This window comes from Capricornis sumatraensis, chromosome 2 (genome assembly GCF_032405125.1).
Source record: "Capricornis sumatraensis isolate serow.1 chromosome 2, serow.2, whole genome shotgun sequence".
Classification (NCBI taxonomy): Eukaryota; Metazoa; Chordata; class Mammalia; order Artiodactyla; family Bovidae; genus Capricornis; species Capricornis sumatraensis.
In genome coordinates this window covers 66458729-66483347 of record NC_091070.1, presented here as the reverse complement: position 1 = coordinate 66483347, position 24619 = coordinate 66458729, and the positions used below count along the sequence as shown (strand labels likewise).

At 39.2% G+C, this 24619-nt stretch overlaps 1 protein-coding gene and 2 non-coding genes across 3 annotated transcripts in view; 1 reads left to right on the top strand and 2 right to left on the bottom strand.

The window, feature by feature from the left end:
- Positions 1 to 332: 332 nt before the first annotated feature.
- Positions 333 to 450, bottom strand: LOC138074769 (small nucleolar RNA SNORA26). Its single transcript, XR_011144579.1, has one exon. It is a non-coding gene; the product is annotated as a small nucleolar RNA SNORA26 (small nucleolar RNA).
- Positions 451 to 4531: 4081 nt separating this feature from the next.
- TRNAS-GCU (transfer RNA serine (anticodon GCU)) lies at positions 4532 to 4613 on the bottom strand. The gene has a single exon. It is a non-coding gene; the product is annotated as a tRNA-Ser (tRNA).
- Positions 4614 to 7555: 2942 nt separating this feature from the next.
- The window catches only part of KNL1 (kinetochore scaffold 1), a 60285-nt gene continuing 43221 nt past the window's right edge, over positions 7556 to 24619 (top strand). Inside the window, 6 exon segments of the mRNA XM_068992770.1 lie at positions 7556 to 7644; positions 8312 to 8420; positions 13882 to 13934; positions 14968 to 15007; positions 15775 to 15840; positions 19722 to 19783. Coding sequence (XP_068848871.1) covers positions 7556 to 7644; positions 8312 to 8420; positions 13882 to 13934; positions 14968 to 15007; positions 15775 to 15840; positions 19722 to 19783 — 419 coding nt within the window.

Genomic DNA, 24619 nt, shown 5'->3' with positions numbered 1-24619 from the left:
GTCTTCCAGAGGTTGAGGGGTCCTGCAACAGTTCAGGATAGGACTTACGAAGAACTGGTGTTGATGGAAAATGATTTCCTTGATCTGTGGCTTGTGACAAATTTGGGGGGGGTGGGTAATGGGAATCTTGCAAAATGTATCAGCAGATGAGGCAGAACTATCTTGTCCAAGTCCTCAGTTGCAGCTCCTCCAGTAGATGGCGCCTCTAACTCTTACTGCCTTCATTTATTATAAATTTCTTTTTCCATTACTAATCCAAGTCCCCACACCACCACCCCTGGGCTTTTAAATAATCTGGCATGTTGTTAATTCTGTTTTTTTTTTTTTTTTCCAGCTGTGACTCCAGACAGAATCCAAGAGGAGATTTACAATCTTTTCTCTGGATTTTAGAGATTTACTCTACCTTTCTGTGTTAGCCTTAATCCTTTCAAGTCTCGTAGAAAGAGGTAAAATAAGCACAACTCTTATACATCAAAAGATCACAGAAATGCAAAAAAACTGGGGCCATCACAGCAAGATTTACTGCAATTTCATATAAAAGAAATCACAAATGAACTAAGCATGAAAACAGGTAAAGAAATACGGAATAGAAAAGTGAGCATCCACTCATGATTTCTTCTTCTTTTTAATCTCAAGACACTTCCAGTGCTTTATAGTTTCAGAATTTTTACAGCTGAAGATCTTCCTCTGAGAAAACAACCCACTCACTTTTTATTTATAGAGACTGGATGCATCGATAGACCTTATCAATTTTCCATAGGAAGTCATCATTGTGAGAAGCAGGCAAAACTCAGAATAAGCATGCAGACTTGCCACTCTTTGGAGAGGTCGAAGCACCAATGGACAATTTAAATACCATCTGGCAAATGCTGAGGAAGACACACAGAGCTACAGGAACATCTAGGAGGGGTACTAGCAGGTTGCAGGGCTAAGAAAATCTTCCTGATGGGGATTACATCAAAGCTGAGATCTGAAGGAGGAGCGGGAGCCAGCCAGGAAGGGGGTGATGGGAAGGAGGTGTTGGGCAGCAGGGGCATGATCCAGGGAGAGGAGTAAGTAAAGCATCTGCAAAGGTGTTGGGGAGACAGAACAAGGCCTAATTCAGGGGAGGGGTTTTAAAACTGATGTGTTGAGGACACTTCAGAAAATCCCTCAGGAGCTCTTAACCTTTTCTTGTGACACAGACCTTGGGCAGTCTGGTGAAGCCTATGGGTCCCTTCTCAGAATATTGGTTTTAAATGCATAAAATTAAGTTTGTTGTAATATAAAGTTAACCAATTATGTTGGAATACAGTTATCAAAATAGTTTTAAAATCTGTGATTTAATTCCAAATGAAGTCAGAAAGAGAAATAGCATATATCACTTACATGTAGAATCTAACATATATGTAGAATCTGTGACACAAATGAATTTATCTACAAAACAAACAGGCTCACAGACATAGAGAATAGAGTTGTGGTTGCCAAGAGGGAGGAAAGGAGGGGAAGGATGGATTGGGAGTTTGGGATTCAGTTCAGTTCAGTTCAGTTCAGTTGCTTAGTCCTGTCCGACTCATTGCGACCCCATGAATCACAGCACGCCAGGCCTCCCTGTCCATCACCAACTCCTGGAGTTCACCAAACTCATGTCCATCGAGTCGGTGATGCCATCCAGCCATCTCATCCTCTGTTGTCCCCTTCTCCTCCTGCCCCCAATCCCTCCCAGCATCAGAATCTTTTCCAGTGAGTCAACTCTTCACATGAGGTGGCCAAAGTATTGGAGTTTCAGCTTCAGCCTCAGTCCTTCCAAAGAACACCCAGGACTGATCTCCTTTAGGATGGACTGGCTGGATCTCCTTGCAGTCCAAGGGATTCTCAAGAGTCTTCTCCAACACCACAGTTCAAAAGCATCAATTCTTCGGCACTCAGCTTTCTTCACAGTCCAACTCTCACATCCACACATGACCACTGGAAAAACCATAGCCTTGACTAGACGGACCTTTGTTGGCAAAGTAGTATCTCTGCTTTTCAATATACTATCTAGGTTGGTATTAGCAAATGCAGACTATTATATATAGACTGGATAAACAACAAGGTCCTACTGTATAGCACAGGGAACTACATCGATATCCTGTAATAAACCATAATAGAAAAGAATATGAAAATGTATGTATATATATGAATTATTTTGCTTTACAGCAGAAATTATAAATCAACTATAATAAAATTAAAAATAAAAAAAATTGGTGACCTAATAATATAGTGCACATACTTCCTTATGAATGCTTAAGTTTACAAGATCTAATGGTAGGTCCAAAACGAAGATCATGGCATCTGGTCATATCACTTCATGGGAAACAGATGGGGAAATAGTGGAAACAGTGTCAGACTTTATTTTTTGGGGCTCCAAAATCACTGCAGATGGTGACTGCAGCCATGAAATTAAAAGACGCTTACTCCTTGGAAGAAAAGTTATGACCAACCTAGAGAGCATATTCAAAAGCAGAGACATTACTGTGCCAACAAAGGTCCGTCTAGTCAGGGCTATGGTCCTTCCAGTGGTCATGTGTGGATGTGAGAGTTGGACTGTGAAGAAAGCTGAGCACTGAAGAATTGATGCTTTTGAACTGTGGTGTTGGAGAAGACTCTTGAGAGTCCCTTGGACTGCAAGGAGATCAGCCCTGGGATTTCTTTGGAAGGAATGATGCTAAAGCTGAAACTCCAATACTTTGGCCACCTCATGCGAAGAGTTGACTGTTTGGAAAAGACTCTGATGCTGGGAGGGATTGGGGGCAGGAGGAGAAGGGGACGACAGAGGATGAGATGGCTGGATGGCGTCACCGACTCCATGGACATGAGTTTGAGTGAACTCCGGGAGATGGTGATGGACAGGGAGGCCTGGTGTGCTGTGATTCATGGGGTCGAAATGAGTCGGACGCTACTGAGCGACTGAACTGAACTGAACTGAAGTACTGTAGCAGTAATGGGCATAGAACAATGGCGGTATTGCATATTGCTAATATGATACAACAATATCCGTTATTTCAGTTGGTGACAAAAATCACAGGTAAGGTTAATATTTGGAGAAGGAAATGGCAATCCACTCCAAAACTCTTGCCTGGAAAATCCCATGGACAGAGGAGCTTGGTAAGCTACAGTCCATGGGGTCGTGAAGAGTCGGACACGACTGAGCGACTTCATGTTCACGTTCAAGGTTAATATTACTGTATTTTGTTGCTTACCTTTATTAATAGAAGGAAGTGTTTTCAATTAAAGATTAATGAAAATAAAGCTGCAATTTTTTTTCCTCCCAACCAAATAACCAATTCAGTTCTATCCATGGACCCCTTGGGAGTGTGTGGAACCCAGGTTGAAACCCTTTCAAGCAACAGGGTGGTGACTGGATTAGAAAGCAAAGTGCTTGGGTGACACTCAGCCCTCAGCTCTGGGAGGTATCTACATTCCTAAGGGATTTGGATTGATGTGGGAGGAGTCAGTGGAGCCTGATTTCCACTCCCAGGGCTGAAGATATCTGCCCAGTGTCAGGTTCTGGGGTACCATTCAGTGCGGAGAGAATGTGTAAACCATGTGTAAACCATGACCGCAAAGGATTGATGAGCACTTTTTACTAATTTCCAGCACCATATAGGGTGGTGGTGAAGGGCCACCAGAGTTTGACAGACTTAAATAAATGCCTTTTCTGGAAGTACAAAAGCTGTATAACCTTGGACAAGTTTGTCTTTCAGTTTCCTCATCTGTAAAATGGAGTAATAAACATGTCTGTTGTGATCACAGTGTTATTGTGAATTAAAGTGCTGTAATTCATTGCAGTGCCTGTAGATAAATACTGGATAAATGACGGTTGTTAAAATGTGAGTTGAAAGACTGCCTGATGACCCTTCAGGAGGAGAATCTCTATTCTTTTCCTACTCCCTCTCTGCTTAAATCCAAGAGAAGAATTAAAACTTTCTCCTCTGGGAAGGCAGCTATGTCTTCACCTCTCTGACTTCTAGATAACTACCCAGTTTCCAAGTGCTGTCAACATCTTTTTTTTTAACGTCGAGTACTTTTCTTGAGCACCTGCAGCCTCCTGGGGACTGGAAGAGAACCCTGAACACTGAGTCTCACGGTAGCTTTTGAAGTAAAATCTGATATTTCATAGTAACGACAGGTATGAAAAACGCTGGGGTTAGAGTCCACAATAACCGAAGTTCCTCAATCAGGAGCTGGGTTAATTAATACCGAGCAGACCACCACTAGAACATATGTAAATAGCGATAATCGTGGGATTCTATGCACTGTTTTTTGCTACATTAAAAATACACTAAATGCATTATTTACTTAAACACTGATTCCCAGAAAATGTCTCTTTCCCTCCTTTTTCTTTATACGTGAGGTCAGAATGCTCCAAAAGCTGTCTAAAGAGTAAAACCGGAGGTTTCAAAGTCGACTAGTAAATCATACTTGCAATGAATAAGCAACTGTTTCCATTCCGCAAGGAAATTTACCGTCATCGGTTCAAATCAGTGGCAAAAAAAATGAAACCTCCGCTCGACGAGGATGGGATTCGAACCCACGCGTGCAGAGCACAATGGATTAGCAGTCCATCGCCTTAACCACTCGGCCACCTCGTCCCAGAAGCCTACTCCTTCCTGGTAGCTATAGGGAGTAAAACTAGGGGGATGTGACGTAATGGAATGGGAGCCGCCATTTTGTACGGAAGCAAAGCTCCGATCTTTTTTATAGCAAGAAATAAAAAGAAGATGGCCGCTCCCATGCAGTGAGGAATCTGCAGTGGGGAGGAATAAAGGAAATTCCGTAGAAAATGAGATAACCTTGAAAGAAATAAAATTGGCATACTAACTGGGAAAAAACTTTGAAGAAATCTTAGGGAGGGTCCGCCGCCTAAGGGGCGGGGCTGACGCGTTGAGCGGCTTTGCGCCTGCGCTTTAGCTAGGCGGTTAGATTTGAATGCTTTAGAGTCCTCTGGGCGTCGTGAGGAGACGGGAAGGGGTGGGGGTGAGCTATGTGAGGAGCGTGCGGACCACAAACAAGTCTGAGGAGAATTTGTGAAGCCGTTGGGCCGCGGCGGGTAACTTTCGTCCTGGTCTTCGCCTGCGGGATTTAGGTTTTGTTAGAGCGGACTCAAGGCCCCACGCTGGGAGGAGAGGGACGCGCCTACAGCCAGGCTGCCGCAGAACTGTGGGCTCAGGTACGGACGCTTCTCCCCCGGTGCAGGACTCGCTCTTTTCTCACCTCGGCCTACACTTGTGCCGCCTCTCGCCCCCCTAGCAGTCTCCATCCACACCTGGGCCCCACGAGCGGCCCTGGGTCGCTGGCCCGCGGCTCTCTCCGCGTCCCGCCCCGCCATCTTCTGTCAGGGCTCCAGGACTGCCCCTAGCACCTACCTCCTTTTCTCTTTGGGGAACTCACGGGTGTTTGCATTTCTTAGTCTTTTCTTAGCTATAAATGAAGTAACAGAAATGTGATTTTGAACTCTCGGTTTATGGTTTATTTACAGTGTCTGATCTGAGTGCTAGCCGCACTGAGCAGATTTTGAGTTTTCTGGGGCTGCCGTCTATGGGGTCGCACAGAGTCGGACACGACTGAAGCGACTTGGCAGCAGCAGCAGCAGCGGATGTAATAACATAAATAAAGCCAGTATTAGTACGCCACAAATAAGTTTTTAAAAAGTCATCGGTGCGTTATTAAGCCAGAGTTAAGGAGTCTTTTCTTGCTGTTTGTCTCAATAGTAGAGTTTAAGAAAAAAGTTCTAAAAATATGTTTTGTCGATTGGAATCTTAAAGGTCGGTTTATAGAGATATGACAGAGAAGACCAAAGCAGAGCTTACTTTAGGTATTAAGGTTGAAGTTGAATTGGATCAGTCTAATTGCTCAGATCTGTATTGGATTCCTTGTCTTGTGCTCGGGCAGGGAGCAGAAGATTCAGTCCTTCATCTAAAATTTACAGTCCAGAACGGGAAGGAATTGATATACACAGATAACTATAAAGCAAGACACTGTAAAGGATTACAGGACATTCTAAAGGAATGTGGGAACACAGACCAGCTTATTTGATGCTTTTTGGCAATGGAGTCTAGAGGAGGCTTCTTGGAGAAAGTGGTAATTGAGGTGGAACTTGAAGGAAAGAGTGGTTTGAGATGTGAATTTAACGTACTGTTAAGGTTGGGTTCCAAGTGGTATGATTTTTCTTGACAATGTGAGTGGCTGGAAATGTTTACAAGGTGACAAGTAGACGTAAACTGAGTGAAAAATACTTGGAGTGATAATATTAATGATGTGTTTGATGCTAAGTAAGAGACAGTAAAAGATACCCTAGATATTGGTAGTAGGACAGTGCTGTTCAATAAAACTTCCAGTGTTAATGGTAATGTTTAATTTCTGCATTGCCCAGCACGGTACTCATTAATCTCATATGACTATTGAGCACCTACATTGTGGCTAATTGTGGCAAGAACGGTATTTTAAATTTTCTTGCATTTTAATTAAATTTAAATGATATAGACTCTAGATCTGTACTAACTGATATGGCACAAGTCTAGAGTCTATATCATTGGACACTATGAAATATATTAACTGTTGTTCAGTGGCTCAGTGTGTCTGACTCTTTGAGCCATGGACTGCAGCAAGCCAGGCTTCCCTGTCTTCCACCATCTCCCAGAGCTTGGTCAGAGTCATGTCCACTGAATCGGTGATGCCATCCAATCATCTTTCTCAGCGTCAGGGTCTTTTCCAATGAGTGGGCTCTTTGCATCAGGTGGCCAAAGTATTGGAACTTCAGCCTCAGCACCAGTCCTTCCAATGAATATTCAAGGTTCATTTCCTTTAGGATTGACTGGTTTGATCTCCTTGCTTTCCAAACGACCCTCAAGAGTCTTCTCCAACACCACAGTTCAAAAGCATCAGTTCTTTGGCGCTCAGCTTTCTTTATAGTCCAGCTCTCACATCCATACCTGACTACTGGAAAAACCATAGCTTTGACTATGTGGACCTTTGTCAGCAAAGTAATGTCTCTGCTTTTTATTATACTGTCTAGATTTGTCATAGCTTTTCTTCCAAGGAGCAAGTGTCTTAATTTCATGGCTGCAGTCACTGTCCGCAGTGATTTTGCAGTCCAAGGAAATAAAATCGGTCACTATTCCCATTGTTTCCCCATCTATTTGCCATGAAGTGATGGGACCGGATGCCATAATCTTAGTTTTTTGGATGTTGAGTTTTAAGCCAGCTTTTTCACTCTCCTCTTTCACTTTGATCCAGAGGCTCTTTAGCTCCTCTTCACTTTCTGCCGTAAGGGTGGTGTCATCTGAATATCTGAGATTATTGATAATATACATAAATTGAATTAAAAGATACTTTATTTTGTTCTTTAATAATCACAATTATTTGATTGGATATGTGCACCTGTAACTGAAAATGGGGTCCGACTGCTTACCACTCAAAAGTCAATAAAGAGGCAAGGTTGGTGGAAAGGAGAGTTTGCTTCTTTTTGGATATTGGCAATGGGCTAAGAGGGCAGACTTCTGTTCAAAGCCCAACTCTCCCCCAGTGATGATCAATGGGCAACAGCTTTTATAAATACGGGGAGAGGCTACATGCAGAAACAGCACAGTTAGCTCTGACAGTCATCTTGAAATTGATCGTGTGGTGAGCTGATCAACATCATCTTGATTGTTTTAAATACAGTTGATCTTCACTCCTAGGATGGGCTTGTTCCCGTTTCTTTGAGACTAATTCTCTGAACAGTGGTAGCTTATGTCACGGCTACAGTCTGCTCATTGTGTAGTTCACTTCTTCCACCTGGTGGGGGTTTCAGTATCTTTAAGAGCTCACAGGATATGGCCCAGAATAGTATCTATAGCCCTTGAGAAGGAACTAAAGGTCCTTTACTATGCTTGATGACTAAACTATTTTTATGTGGTCTCTTCTGCTGTTTTCCTTTGTTTCTGCATTTTCTCACTTCTCTGATTATGCTTATTCTTTGGGTAAAGTTTTTCTATAGACAAAAGGCAGGTGGAGAACATGGGGAACAAGGTCCGTAGAGTCCTTCTCCATTTCATGTTGAACACTACACAACTTTCAGATCTTAGAATCGGATACTGCCATGCTCATTTCTGGGGCCGCATTGATCAAAAGTACTTGCTTTATATCACAGCAACTGCCAAAAATCCAGCTTTGCAATAATATGTAACCAAAACTAGTGTAAGGTCAATGGGTACTCTTTTGAACTAGCAGTAGATAGATGCAGTAGATAGAGAATTATTTCTCTCAGAAATTTAATATGTTCCAGAACCCCTTTGTGAGTATGCTGTAGCACCCTTCCTTACGTGCCAGGTGCACCGTTTTGGAACCAATTAATAATCAATGAATGTGATGATGATCGAAAGTTCAACCATAACAGCATTTTACACATGAAGCTTAATGTGAGAGTCTGCAGTCTCCTATTTCTGTTGGAAGTGGAACTTACAGGTATGTAATAAATAGAGTATTTTTAAAAGAGGACATCAGTAAGCTTTGACTCTTATCACTTAAGTGCTAAGTCTGGCAGAGAGACAGATTATGCACAATGCCTGTTTCAAACAGTGAATATGTTTAGATGATTCAAGGCTATGGTTTTTCCAGTAGTCATGTACAGATGTAGAGCTGCACAATAAAGAAGGCAGAGTGCCAAATAATTGATGCTTTTGAACTGTGGCACTCCTGACAGTCCCTTGGAAAGCAAGGAGATCAAACCAGTCGATCTTTAAGGAAATCAACCCTGAATACTCTTTGGAAGGACTGATGCTGAAGCTCTGATCATTTGACTACCTGATGCAAAGAGGTGATTCATTGGAAAAGACCCTGATGCTGGGAAAGATTGAAGGCAGAAGGGGAAGAGGCTGACAGAGGATGAGATGGTTGAATGGCATCACTGATTCACTGGACATGAATTTGGGCAAACTCTGGAAGGTGGTGAGGGAGAGGGAAGCCTTGTGTGCTGCAGTCCATGGTGTTGTGAAGAGCTAGACATAACTTGGTGACTGAGCAACAAGATTTTGATAGTACTTTAAGTTTTATCTATGAATTTTGAATATGGACTTGAAAATATTTCCAAAAGGAGAAAAAAATATGGAAGGCATTGAATTTATTGAGCTCATATTATTTACTAAGCACTGTGCCAAATTCTCAAAATGTGACAGTAAATGTAAGAGACACCAGCCCTGTTCTCATGGAGTTTACTGTTTAGGCAAGGATATGTTGATGCAATTAATAGTCAATCTGTAAATAAGAACAGAAGAGAGTTTTATTTGAGCCAGACTAAGAAGTATAGCCTGGGAGACAGCCTTTCAGTTCTGAGGAACTGTTTCGGAGAAGCATGATTTTCAGTGCAGCTTTATATCTTGTCAGAACAAAGAACATCAGATATAACAAGGGTACCTTCCTTCAGTGTTTCTTAAAGAAAGATTAACACATACACAGCTGGTCATTATGTTCTTGGAGCCTGGGAAGGGAGCCTTATCATCAAAGGAGTACTAGCACTGACGTCCCAGAAAGGGAGGCTTTTATGTCTGTCTGCAAAACAGACATTCTTTACTTCTGGACAGTGTACCCTCTTCTTTAATGGCTAAAGCACATGTATAGTGTATGTTAGATAAGCTGTCACACTGGCTGTTCTGATTAGAATAAAGTTCAAGCCAAATCATGTGTAATCTGACTTGATTACAGTGGCTTCACTATACTTCAGTATGTGAAAATTTCTTCCATCAGTTAGTTTGGGAAGATAAAAGGAATAATTAATTTACATAACAGACTTAAATTACAGTTGTGGTAATGCTACAAAGGAGACATACACAGTGATACAAAGAGTACTTTTCTTGGCTTTCTTGCCAAGAAATAATAGCAAATAAAAATTTGATGACTTGGGAAAGAGCTTTGTTTGTGCAGGAATAGAAATACCAATGTTTCTAGCACAGAGAGAGAGACAGTGGTATGAGATTTAAGTATGAAGTCTGAGAGGCAAGCAGGATCCAGATCTTGTAAAGCTTTGTAGGTCCTGGTAAAGAGTTTATTTTCAGTACAATGGTAAGCTTTTAAGGGGTTTTACATAGGGAATGTCTTGAAGGTGATTTATGTTTAAGAAGACTTCAGGGGGATAAGAGTGGAAGTAGGGAGACCAATGAGACAGAAATTGTAATGTTCCACTTGAGAGAGGAGGGCAGCTTGAATTATGGTGGTAAAGATAGGAGGGAATTAATTTGGGATATATATTGGAAATAGAATCACTAAGACTTAGTGCTAGATTGAATAGAAGTGGAAATAGCTATCATACTTGGTTGATCTTGAAAAGTTTTCGGTTTTACTGTTAAGTTGATGTTTGCTGCTTTTAAAATAGATACTGTTTGTTAGATTAAGGAATTTACTTTCTATTCCTAGTTTGCTAATTTTTTTTTAATTTGAAAGGATGTTAAAAGTCATCAAACTTTTTTTAATCTGTTGAGATAATTTATGATTTTTCCCTTTTAATCTGTTAGGATAGTAAATTGTAAAATTGATTTTCCAGTGTTGAACCAATTAAGTATTTCTGGAATATAACCAATGTGACCATGACACATTCTTCTTTTCACAAATTGCTCCTTTTTGCTATATTTTTCTTTTTTAGGATCTTACATTTATTGTAGTAAAATTAGCATGTAATATTTACTTTGTTGTACTATATATATCTGGATATAGAGCATCTGTGTATGAGATAGAGATGGTTGCAGGTAAGAGAGTTTTCTTTAAAACAAAATAATTAAAGTAGTGGAAAGTTGCTTTTGGGAAAGAGGATAGTATGTACTATCTTAAAACTTTAAATTAAAAATATTATTTTAAGTAGATATGGCTATAATCTGTGAACAAGAGATAAGTAAAACGAGAAAAATGGATAAACAGGCTGAGAAAGTGATGGAAGACAAAAGGAGAGTCAGAGATCAAATCCTAGGTGATTCCCATTGCCTTATATATCTGTATTAACAGTTAATTAAATAAATTGATACTGAAGAATAAGCAGACTTTTACTTCAGGTTCAGGTTCATTATGGAGTATTGTTCTTTAATTTGGCTTCTGTTGTATATAATAAAAGCATGTAAAATAAGGTATCTTTTAAGCATCTGTTTGGTTTTTTGTTTGTTTCGGTTTTTTATGTATTGCCAAAAGTGTACAAACATTGATTCTGAAAGTTACGTGTATGATATTAATTTAGTATTATGGTTGTTGTTGCTGTTCAGTCACCAAGTCACGTCCAACTCTTTTCTACCCCATGGACTGCAGTACACCGGGCTCTTCCATCCTCCACTATCTCCCAGAGTTTGCTCAAATTCATGTCTGTTGAATAGGTGATGCTATCTAACCATCTCATCCTTCGCCATCCCGTTCTCCTTTTGCCTTCAATCTTTCCCAGCCTCAGGATATTTTTCAGTGAGTCAAGTCTTCGCATCTGTTGGCCAAACTTCAGCTTCACCATCAGTCCTTCCAGTGAATATTCAGGATTGATTTCCTTTAGGATTGACTCATTTGATCTCCTTGCTTTTTAAGGGACTCTCCAGAGTCTTCTCCAGCAGCACAATTCAGAAGCATCAGCTCTTCAGCACTCAGCTTTCTTTATGGTCCACCTCTCACATCTGTTCATGACTACTGGAAAAATTATAGCTTTGACTGTATGAACCTTTGTCAGCAAAGTGATGTCTCTGCTTTTTAATATGCTATCCAGGTTTGTCATGGCTTTTCTTCCAAGAAGCAAGCATCTTTTAATTTCGTGTCTGCAGTCACCATCTGCAGTGATTTTGCAGCCCAGGAAAATAAAACCTGTCACTGTTTCTATTTTTCCCCCTTCTATTTGCCATGAAGTGATGGAACTGTATGCCATGATCTTTGTTTTTTGAATGTTGAGTTTTAAGCCAGCCTTTTCACTCTCCTCTTTCACTTTCATCAAGAGGCTATTTAGTTCCTCTTTCTGCCGTTAGAGTGTTATCATGTACATATCTGAGGTTGTTGATATTTCTCCCAGAAATCTTGATTCCAGCTTGTGTTTCATCGAGCCTGGGGTTTTTCATGAATTACTCCGCGTAGAAGTTAAATAAGCAGGGTGATGATATATAGCCTTGTTGTACTCTTTTCTCAATTTTGAACCAGTCAGTTGTTCCATGTTTGGTTCTGTTGTTCCTTGACCCACATGCATATTTCTCAGGAGACAGATAAGACAGTTTGGTAGTCCCATCTCTTCCAGAATTTTCCACAGTTTGTTGTGATCTATACAACCTAGATAGAATATTGAAAAGCAGAGACATTGCTTTGCCAACAAAGGGCTGTCTAGTCAAGGCTATGGTTTTTCCAGTAGTCATGTATGGATGTGAGAGTTGGACTGTGAAGAAAGCTGAGCGCCGAAGAATTGATGCTTTTGAACTGTGGTGTTGGAGAAGACTCTTGAGAATCCCTTGGACTGCAAGGAGATCCAACCAGTCCATTCTAAAGGAGACCAGTCCTGGGTGTTCTTTGGAAGGACTGATGCTAAAGCTGAAACTCCAGTACTTTGGCCACCTCATGCGAAGAGTTGACTCATTGGAAAAGACCCTGATGCTGGAAGGGATTGGGGGCGGGAGAAGAAGGGGACGACAGGATGAGATGGCTGGATGGCATCACCGACTCGATGGACATGAGTTTGAGTGAACTCCAGGAGTTGGTGGTAGACAGGGAGGCCTGGCGTGCTGTAATTCATGGGGTCGCAAAGAGTTGAACACCACTGAGCGACTGAACTGAACTGATCGATTGATTTTTTGGCTGCACTGGTCTTAGTTGCTTTGCGAGGTGAATGGGAGCTTTTCTTCATTACAGTGCATGGGCTTCCCATTGCGATGGCTTCTCGTTGCAGAGCACAGGCTTTAAGCTCACGGGCTTTAGTAGTTGCAGCTTGCGGGCCCTAGAGTGCCTGGGCTTCAGTGGTTGTGGCACACGGGCTAAGTTGCTCAGCGGCATGTGCAGTTTTCTTCAGTTCAGTTCAGTTCAGTCACTCAGTCGTGTCCCACTCTTTGCGACCCCATGAATCGCAGCACGCCAGGCCTCCCTGTCCATCACCAACTCCTGGAGTTCACTCAGATTCATGTCCATTGAGTCAGTGATGCCATCCAGCCATCTCATCCTCTGTCGTCCCCTTCTCCTCCTGCCCCCAATCCCTTCCAGCATCAGAGTCTTTTCCAATGAGTCAACTCTTCGCATGAGGTGGCCAAAGTACTGGAGTTTCAGCTTTAGCATCATTCCTTCCAAAAAGATCCCAGGGCTGATCTCCTTCAGAATGGAGTGGTTGGATCTCCTTGCAATTTTCTTGGACCAGAGATTAAACCCATGACCCTTGCATTGGCAGGCAGATCTTATGCACCCACCACCAGGGAAGTCCCAGTTTCAGTGTTTACAGTGTTATTTTTATGTCTTTTTTTTTTTTTTTTTTTGCTGAGTAAAGTTAAATTTTCATAAGATAAATATTCATTTTGTGAAGATTTTATTAAGCTGTATTTTGATGGCTGATTGACTATATTTTGAGATTGAATTATTATGTAATTCATCAACTCCTATAAACTGGGACAGTTTTTTATTTGAAGCATTGAAGTCCATATCATCCCAATCAGTATTGGTCACTGATTTCATCTTGAATATGAGAATTTTCCAAGAGTGGTAATTATAACAGAGCAGTGTAAAGTCCTCAAAAATTTTCATATTTCATATTCCTATAATGAAAATTTTTTCTTCTTTCCTTCCTTTTTTGGCCCTCTCACAGAAAGTAATCCTAAATTCTCAATTTTGTTCTTAATCTCTTCCTTCATTACGGTTTCTCCTCCTCTTTTCTCAACTTTTCTTATTGTGTATTTGTTACAGAAAAGTTTTTCTTCAAAAATGGATGGGATGTCTTCAGAGGCTAATGACGAAAAGTAAGTTCTTGAAATGCAGCTAAAAAACATTAACTGCTTATCAGAGAAAGATATTTTTCCAATTGGTAAGACGTATTGATAACTTCTGAAATGTTTTCCCAGTCTGTTCCAGGGAAAAGAAGTAAATGTTACAGAATCACGGCACTTCTTGTCATATCTTTGTATAAACTCATCTAGAGTCAAAATTGAGATGGATTTAGAGACTACTTCCCATCTCTTCAATTTAAGGATGAGAAAATTGAGGCCCAAGGAAATGATTTGTCTAAAGTTGGCATCACAAGCTAGCAGCTATTTACAGCCTATAGGCATATGGATATATGACAAAGAAAAATATTTTTTAAACATTGTTTTTTAATTTTTGAATTAGCTGCCAAAATTTCATACAACAGTAGAAAAATCAAGTGTTACGACACTGGGCTCATATTCTTGCTTGGCAACAGCTAACCTAGTGGAGTACATAGTAGCTGTAATGATCAAACCAGGCAGGGAGGAATTCTCTGTAGTCTCAACACCACCTATTTTTCTTAACATCTGCTAAATTATCTGTTTGGCTTTTTCAGTATTCAAAATCTGGTCTAAAAAATCACACAGTAGTAAAACCAGAGCTAGAGGCTTTTGATTTATGATCCATTTATCTTTAGTTTTTTTTTAGCCCATACTGCTGCTTATAGAATCTTAGTTCCCTGACCAGGGATTGAACCCATGCCCCTTGCAGTGGAAGCTCAGAGCCCTGACCACTGGACCACCAGGGAATTACCTTTCTTATTTTTTTTTTAGTCCATTTATCTTATAATTGTACTTATATCAATATGGTAAACTATGTTGTACTTATTGTTTTTCAGGAAATACATATGATATACCATATGTATTTTAAAATGCTGACTTCCTAAATACTGAATTTAAGTCTTGTAATATAAAGTTTATTAAGTGAAAGTGATGACTGATTTATAAGCATGGAAGGGATATTGTAATGATGGGTTTTAGAAATTCAGTCTTTTACCGCTGTGTACGTAAAATTTTTTCCCTTTTGCAGTGGCAATGTGGAGAAACCTGTTGGAAGACGACATTCTTCAGTAAGAAACGCTTATTTGAGCTGTTGTTACCTTTTATTGACTGATGACTGTATACCACAGTACTTCTGAATGGCATCATCATCCCAACCCTGCTGGCTTCTGTTACTCTCTGGATAAAGACTCAAATATTTAACCTGATTATACAATTCTGTAGATATGCTAAAATTCCTATTTTATGGATTTCATGGTAATTTAATTCATTGTGTTCTGTGTAAATTATTCTTTAATAAATCTGTTTTAAAAATATATAAAAACTATTGTACAGAGCTGCAGCAAAACAAAATAATCCAGCTACAATCTATTTAAGCACGAAACTTTTTGAGTTATGAAATTGAAAAAAATCCAAAAGATAGGGATGATATTAGGCACAAGTTAACTAACAAGGGGTTCCAACAATAGCACCAGTGGTTCTGTGATACTTTCGCCATAAATATCTTTGCCGCAAACACTTTTGCCGCATTACTAATTGGCAGCAGTATTATCATTGTGGAAGGGTTTTATAACACAATACAAAGCTCAATTACAAATATGTATCCTAGTGTTTGAAAACTGATAACCTATCTTAATAGAAGAAATTTTAGTGAAAAACTATGATGCCAAATGAAAAGTATGAAACAATGGAATGGAGCCAAACATTTAAAACAGCCACAAAGTACAAAGTAGTATGAATTTGTGGTGTCTTAGAGGTTTCTGCAGAATTTTAGTATCTCTACCTTTCTGGAATAATAATAGATAATAGCAGACTTTCTTGAATATTTCTCTTCTAGATTTTGAAACCCCCAAGGAGTCCTCTTCAGGACCTCAGAGGTGGAAATGGGAATGAAACTACTCAGGTAAGTCTCTGGTACAAATGCATCATAGATGACTATTTTCAGTGATACTTTCAATAAGTAGAAAATTTGCTAGCTATTGAAGGAAGAGCACCATAAATGATTCTCAATTGAATATGTACAAGTAAGCATTCCTGGCCCTCAGGTTATAATCCAAACATTTGAGCAAGCTGGCACTCTTGATTTTTAACCCCTATTTACTTTTCCAGATTTCTTGCCACTCTCATACATGTATCTCACCATTCAGAATTGCTTACCATTCCCCAAACAGACATGAACTGTCAAGGCTGCGGGTATTTATATGTGATATTACCTCTGTTAAGATGGCTAGTCCCTCATCCTCATTTACCTGCCAGTATTTTATTAAAAATTTTTCCAAACACACTGAAAAGTAGAAAGAATTTTGTAGTAAATGTTCATATAGTCATTACCTAGATTCTACAATTAATATTTTATCATACTTGGTTTATCGTATATTTGTAGTCCTCTTTACCCCATGATTCCCATTTGATCTCTTAAGACTCAGCTTTGGTGTCACTTCTCTCAGAAAATCATCCCTTAACATATTCTGTTATAGTTGTTTACTAATGTCCATTATAATAAGAACTCTCTTGAGATTAACTTTGTTGTATGTTTTCTTAGTGTATTATACGTGGTATATAATTCACTTTCAGTACATTTTGTTAAACGATGAAATGTGTGTAGCTTTGGAGTCCATTTAATTCTGAGTGCTTACCCTACTTTAGCCTCTATAAATAAATTTTTCTATTTCTCACATATATCAAGCCTTTGCACATGATCTGAATTAAATGCTTTCCCTCTGTCCAACTCTTCATCTGACTACTAATCCTAGAGCTCTCAATTTAAATGTACTTCCTCACGGAAATCTTCTGTAATTCTCAGGCTAAATTATTATTTTTTAATGTAGTTTTTATTCATATCACTTACTGCTACTGCTAAGTCACTTCAGTTGTGTCCGACTCTGTGCAACCCTAGAGACGGCAGCCCACCAGGCTCCCCCGTCTCTGGGATTCTCCAGGCAAGAACACTGGAGTGGGTTGCCATTTCCTTCTCCACTGCATGAAAGTGAAAAGTGAAAGGGAAGTCGCTCAGTCGTGTCTGATTCTTAGCGACCCCATGGACTGCAGCCTACCAGGCTCCTTCGTTCATAGGATTTTCCAGGCAAGAGTACTGGAGTGGGGTGCCATTGCCTTCTCCATCACTTACTACATTTTGAATTTTATATTTGTGTAGATTTTTGTTTTAATGTCTGTGTTACCATTAATCCCCAGTAGAGTAGGGACTCGGAGAAGGTGATGGCACCCCACTCCAGTACTCTTGCCTGGAAAATCCCATGGTCGGAGGAGCCTGGTAGGCTGCAGTCCATGGGGTCGCTAAGAGTCAGACACGGCTGAGCAACTTCCCTTTCACTTTTCACTTCCATGCATTGATTGGAGAAGGAAATGGCAACCCACTCCAGTGTTCTTGCCTGGAGAATCCCAGGGATAGAGGAGCCTGGTGGGCTGCTGTCTATGGGGTCACACAGAGTCAGACACGACTGAAGCGACGCAGCAGCAGCAGCAGAGTAGGGACTGTGTTGTTTGCTTTACCATTCTTTTGCTGTCACTCAGCATAGGATTTAGTGTGTGTGTGTGTGTGTGTGTGTGTTTTTAGTTTAATGAATGTTTGAATGAGTAAATAATGTATTCATAGATTCATAGAGCTTTAAAACTAACAGGACCTCAATAGTAATCTTGAATCTTATTCCTTAATTTTATAAATAAGAAATAGGAGGTCCGGAGAGGTTAAATGTTTTGTCTAACCCCACACAGTTAATGGCAGACTTCAGACTCGAGCTGTAATTTCCTTAGTGCTTTCTAATATACCACACAAATTTCAGGGTTTTTTAAAAGGTAAGAAATATAGTGGTATTTATTATGTCCATATTATTGTCATTATTAAGCTCAAGGCCACCTGTAGTGTCTCCCAGGATCTTAACAGAGAGATGAACATTCCTGGTTCTTTGTAACAAAATTTATGCTCAGGTATCCAGAATTAGGAAAGTAAAATTCTCTATGGATTTCATTTGGTTTTGTGTTTGGTATCTATATGAGTAAAAATGTTCGTCCTTGTTAAGGAAGGTGAAGGAAAATAAAAATAGTATAATGAAAATATGTTCAGCATCACTAATCATTAGGGAAATGCAAGTCAAAACCACAGTAAGATATCAATTCATATCTGTTAGGATGGCTACTATTAAAAAAACAAAAAATAACAACAGTTGGCTAGGATGTAAAGTAATTGGAATCCTTGTGTACTATTGGTGGGAATGTAAAATGGTGCAGCTGCTATAGAAAATAATGATTCCTCCAGAAACTAAAATAGATTTACCATATGATCCAGCAGTTCCACTTCTGGGTATATACTCCAAAGAATTAAAAGCAGAGTCTTGAAGAGATGTACACCACTGTTCATAGCAGTGTTATTCACTGTAGCCAAAAGGTGGAAGCAACCCAGAATCCATTGACAGATGAATACATTAACAAAAGGTGGTATTAATGGAATATTATTCAGCCTTACGGAGAAGGCAGTGGCAACCCACTCCGGTACTCTTGCCTGGAAAATCCCATGGACGGAGGAGCATGGTAGTCTGCAGTCCATGGGGTCGCTAAGAGTCAGACATGACTGAGCAACTTCCCTTTCACTTTTCACTTTCATGCATTGGAGAAGGAAATGGCAGCCCACTCCAGTGTTCTTGCCTGGAGAATCCCTGAGACGGGGGAGCCTGGTGGGCTGCCATTTCTGGGGTTGCACAGAGTCGGACACGACTGAAGCGACTTAGCAGCAGCAGCAGCGGCAGCAGCATTCAGCCTTAAGGTAATTCTGACATACTGCAATGTGAATGAACCTTGAGAACATGATGTTAAAAGAAAGAAAAAAAAAAGCCACAAAAGACAAATACTTTTATGAATTACCTGGAGTAGTCAGATTCATAGAAACAGAAAGTAAAATTGTGGTTGTGGGGAAGTTGAGGCATATGAGGGAGTTGTTTGTTGAGTATAGTTTCAGTTTTGCAAGATGAAAAGGTTTCTGGGGATTGGTTACACAGCCATATAGATGTATGTAACAGTATTGAAGCGTACACTTAAAAACAGTTAAAAGAGGCTTGAGTATGTTAAGTAAAATAGTCACAGAAGGACAAAAACTCCATGATTCCACTTACACGCAATGTCCAAAATAGTCTAATTCATAGAATCAGAGAGGAGGGGAGTGGTTATCAGGGACTGAAAGGAGAGGGAAATGGAGAGTTGCCAATCAATGGGTATAAAGTTTCAGTTATACATGTGAATGAATTCTAGAGATTCACTGTATAACACTATGTCTGTAGTTAACAACATTGTATTATACGCTTAAAAATCTGTTAAGAGAGTAGATTGCATCAAGTGTTCTTACCATAATAAAATTAAAAAAATTTTAAGTGATTTTATGTTAATTGTATTTTACCACAATTTAAAAAATTATTTTAATCTTAAAAATAGTATAGTAAGGTTACCATGATAGGCAATATATCACTTGTTTTGTTTCCAGTCTTTCTTCTACTGGATAGCAAAATTACCACTTATTTAAAGGAGAGAGAAAAGGTTAAGGACAGTAATCACCTTCCTTAAATATATGTTTGTGTCAGTGAGCTTATCATCATTCACATTGAAAATCATATTCCTGTTAAGTGCTTCTATATTGGAATTTTTTGAAGGATCAAATTATCAAAACTAATAATATCAGATTAGTTTAAAATAAGACCTGGTGTCTGTCTTATCATACTCTTGGAGACATACTTCTTAGTCGTTTCATTAAGAATCTTACCATATATTCTCTGCCCTTAGGAATCCAGTGCTTTGAGAAATAAGAAAAACTCTCGTCGAGTCAGCTTTGCAGATACTATAAAGTAAGTTGAAAAAAATAATTTAAATGTTACTGATAATACTTTTTTTGTCTTACACCAAATATGTTGGTACTAACTGATTTGGATAATTGGTGTGTCAATTAGATAAATGTTGGAAAATTGTTATTTAAAAGTCTGTTATGCTTAAAAGACTGAGAAGGTGATGGCACCCTACTCCAGTATTCTTGCCTGGAAAATCCCATGGACGGAGGAGCCTGCAATCTGCAGGTGGTCACTGCAATCCATGGGGTTGCAAAGAGTCGGACACTACTGAGCAACTTCACTTTCACTTTTCACTTTCATGCATTGGAGAAGGAAATGGCAACCTACTCCAGTGTTCTTGCTGGGAGAATCCCAGGGACAGGGGAGCCTGTGGGCTGGTAGGCTGCCGTCTATGGGGTCGCACAGAGTCAGACACGACTGAAGCAACTTAGAAGCAGCAGCAGCAGCATGTTTAAAAGAAACACTGAAAGCATCCCCTCTAAAGTCCAGGAGAAAAACAACTACGTTTTACTGCTGTTATTTAACATTTTTTTTGAGGTGCTAAACAACAAAAATAGAGAAAAAAACAGTTATTAAAATTTTAATATATTTCCTATATAATAATAATCAGAAGATAAGTGTCTTTTTTTCTTTATATTATATTTTGTTGCTGTAAATTTAATAATAACATATAAAGAATAAAACATTACTGAAGGATACTAAGTTAAGAATTGTACAGGAAATTCCCTGGCGTGGCCAAAAAAAAAAAAAGAACTGTACAAATGAAGACAATTACCTAAATAAAAAGATTTAATATCATAAAGATGTCACTTCTCCCTAAGTTATAAATTTAATGTAATTCTTATATATAGTATTTTTCTGATTATTTTTTTGATGCTCATCAATATATTTGTATTTTCTCACTGAAGAGTTATTTGAGAATTTTAAAATTCATATCTAGTAAAGGCATTTTGTGGTCATTTTCAGTTATATTGTAGTGAGAAAATGCTAATCTGTATTATTTTGATTTTTATTGACATTTTCTGTGTGATCTTATATGTGATCAATTTTTGTGAATGATCCATAAGTACTTGGGAAAGAAGATAATATTTTGAATATTAGAATGTAGAATTTGGCATATCAATTCTATCCATTTTCTACCTTTTATTATTTGGGTCTTCTGTAATCTTACATAGTTTCAGTCACTCTAATTTCCATGAATTATGAGAGGTGAGTTAGTCTCTAATTGATAGTGGATCCCACTCTAACTCTCTTTATCCAATAGTTTTTCTCTGTGAATTCTATGTTCATTGGTACATATTATCATTGTTAATCTTTATTCAAGATTGTACTTTCTGGCATTACAAACTAATCATCTTTGCTTTGTTTATTGCTTTTTGATTCAAATTCTACCTAGACTGCTGTTAAGATTTCTGTCTCTGCTAGATTTTTGCTTTCATATTTGTGGTACACCTTTTTGTATTGTTTGACCATGTATAAGCAATTGTAAAGTTAGTCTGTTCCCTCCCTTCCTTGTACTATTTAATATGCTTAAACTTCAGTTGAAACTTCATTGTTTTATATGATATCCTTTGGCATTTATAAAGGATGAGGTAGTTAGCCTACTTCTTCCTTTCATTTTTTCCCCCATTCTCATTCCTTTCTTAATTTTTTTTTTTTAAATTTTTATCATGTCTCTTTTTCCCTCTCTCACGTATCTCTCTCTCTCTCTCTGGGTATTTGACGTTAGGGAATCTGTCACATTTGCGTATCAGTTCTATTATATATATTAATTGTTCATATCAGTTCTGTCACTATAGTTTCCCTAATTATCTCTTGGTTGGTTGAAGCTTTTTCCCTTATATTTGAGGGCTCATTGGAACAATATTTATTCTATGAGTTCTTGGGTACTCAAACTGTTAGTTACAGGCTTTATACTTGACGATTTAGCTGGATATAAAATCTTCAATTCACTTTCTCTTTAAAGAACTTGTTCTGTTCTTTTAAAGCATTGAATGTTTCTATGAACAAGTCAGAGGAGAGTCTTTTCTTATCTTTGAAGTTTATTGAATGCATTACTAGAATGCATCTTTACTAGATGCATTCTTTACTAGAATGCATCTTCATTTTGACTGCTTTGGGTCTTGAATCCTGAATCAACCTTTTAATATTTTTTTCTATTCTATTATGTAAATTTCATTCAGTTCACTTCAGTCCCTCAGTCACCTATGACCTTTGTGACGCCATGGACTGCAGCATGCCATGCCTCCCTGTCCGTCACCAACTCCTAGGGCTTGCTCAAACTCATGTCCATCCAGTTGGTGATGCCATCCAACCATCTCATCCTCTGTTGTCCCCTTCTCCTTTTGCCTTCAATCTTTCCCAGCATCAGGGTCTTTTCAGATGAGTCAGTTCTTCGCATCAGGTGGCCAAAGTGTTGGAGCTTCAGTTTCAGCATCAGTCATTTCAATGAATATTCAGAACTGATTTCCTTTAGGATGGACTGGTTGGATCTGCTTACAGTCCAAGGGGCTCTCAAGAGTCTTCTCCAACACCACAGTTCAAAAGCATCAGTTCTTTGGCACTTGGCTTTCCCTATAGTCCAAGTCTCACATCCATACATGACTACTGGAAAAACCATAGCTTTGACTAGACAGACCTTTGTTGGCAATGTAACGTCTCTGCTTTTTAATATACTGTTTAGGTTGGTCGTAGCTTTTCTTCCAAGGAGCAAGTGTCTTTTAATTTCATGGCTGCAGTCACCATCTGCAGTGATTTTGGAGCCCCCCCAAAATAAAATCTGTCACTGTTTCCAGTGTTTCCCTATCGATTTGCCATGAAGTGATGGGAACAGATGCCATGATCTTCGTTTTCTGAATGTTGAGTTTTCAGCCAGCTTTTTCACTCTCCTCTTTCACTTTCATCAAGAGGCTGTTTAGTTCTTCTTCACTTTCTGCCATAAGGGTGGTGTCATCTGTATATCTGAGGTTATTGATGTTTCTCCCTGCAATTTTGATTCCAGCTTGTGCTTCATCCAGCCTGGCATTTCTCATGATGTACTCTACATATAAGTTAAATAAGTAGGGTGACATATATAGTCTTGATGTACTTCCTTTCTCAATTTCGAACCAGTCTGTCGTTCCATTACCAGTTCTAACTGTTGCTTCTTGACCTGCATACAGATTGCTCAAGAGGCAGATAAGGTTCTCTTACCATCTCTTTCAGAATTTCCACAGTTTGTTGTGGTCCACACAGTCAAAGGCTCTGGCATAGTCAATAAAGCAGAAGTAGATGTTTTCCTGGAGCTCTCTTGCTTTTTCTATGATTCAACAGATGTTGGCAATTTGATATCTGGTTTCTCTGCCTTTTTTAAATCCAGCTTGAACATCTGGAAGTTCTTGTTCATGTACTGTTGAAGCCTCGGTTAGAGAATTTTGAGCATTACTTTGTTAGCATGTGAGATCAGTGCAGTTGTGTAGTAGTTTGAACATTCTTTGGCATTCCCTTTCTTTGGGATTGGAATGAAAACTAACCTTTACCAGTCCTGTGGCCACTGCTGAGTTTTCCAAATTTGCTGGCACATTGAATGCAGCACTTTCACAGTATCATCTTTAGGATTTGAAATAGCTCACCTGGAATTCCATCACCTCTACTAGCTTTGTTCGTAGTGATGCTCCTAAGGCCCACTTGACTTTGCATTTCAGAATGTCTACCTCTAGGTGAGTGATCACACCATGGTGGTTATCTGGGTCATGAAGATCTTTTTTGTATAGTTCTTCTGTGTATTCTTGCCACCTCTTCTTAAGATCTTCTGCTTCTGTTAGGTCCATACCATTTCTGTCCTTTATTGAGCCCATCTTTGCATGAAATGTTCCCTTGGTATCTCTAATTTTCTTGAAGAGATCTTTAATCTTTCCCTTTCTGTTGTTTTCCTCTATTTCTTTGCATTGATCACTGAGGAATGCTTTCTTATCTCTTCTTGCTATTCTTTGAAACTCTGCATTCAGGTGGATATATCTTTCTTTTTCTCCTTTGCCTTTCGCTTCTCTTCTTTTCTCAGCTATTTGTAAGGCCTCCTCAGACAGTTTGCCTTTTTGCATTTCTTTTTCTTGGGGATGGGCTTGATCACCAACTCCTGTACAGTGTCACGAACTTCTGTCCATAGTTCTTCAGGTACTGTATCAAATCTAATTCCTTGAATTTGTTTGTCACTTCCACAGTATAATCATAAAGGATTTGATTTAGGTCATACCTGAATAGCCTAGTGGTTTTCCCTACTTTCTTCAATTTAACTCTGAATTTTGCAAGAAGGAGTCCATGATCTGAGCCACAGACAGCTGCTGGTCTTGTTTTTGCTGACTGTATAGAGCTTTTCCATCTTCTGCCACAAAGAATATAATCGATCTGATTTTGGTATTGACCATCTGGTGATATCCATGTGTAGAGTCTTCTCTTGTGTTGTTGGAAGAGGATGTTTGCTATGACCAGTGCGTTCTCTCGGCAAGACTCTGTTAGCATTTGCCTTGCTTCATTTTGTACTCCAAGCCCAAACTTTCTTATTACTCCAAGTATCTCTTGACTTCCTACTTTTGCATTCCTGTCCCCTATGATGAAAAGGACAGCTTTTTTTGGTGTTAGTTCTAGAAGGTCTTGTAGGTCATTGTAGAACTGTTCAACTTCAGCTTCTTCGGCATTAGTGGTTGGGGCATAGACTTGGATTACTGTGATATTGAATGGTTTGCCTTCAAACAGAGATGATTCTATCATTTTTGAGATTGCACCCAAGTACCGCATTTTGGACTCTCTTGTTGACTATGAGAGCTACTCCATTTCTTCTAAGGGATTCTTGCCCACAGT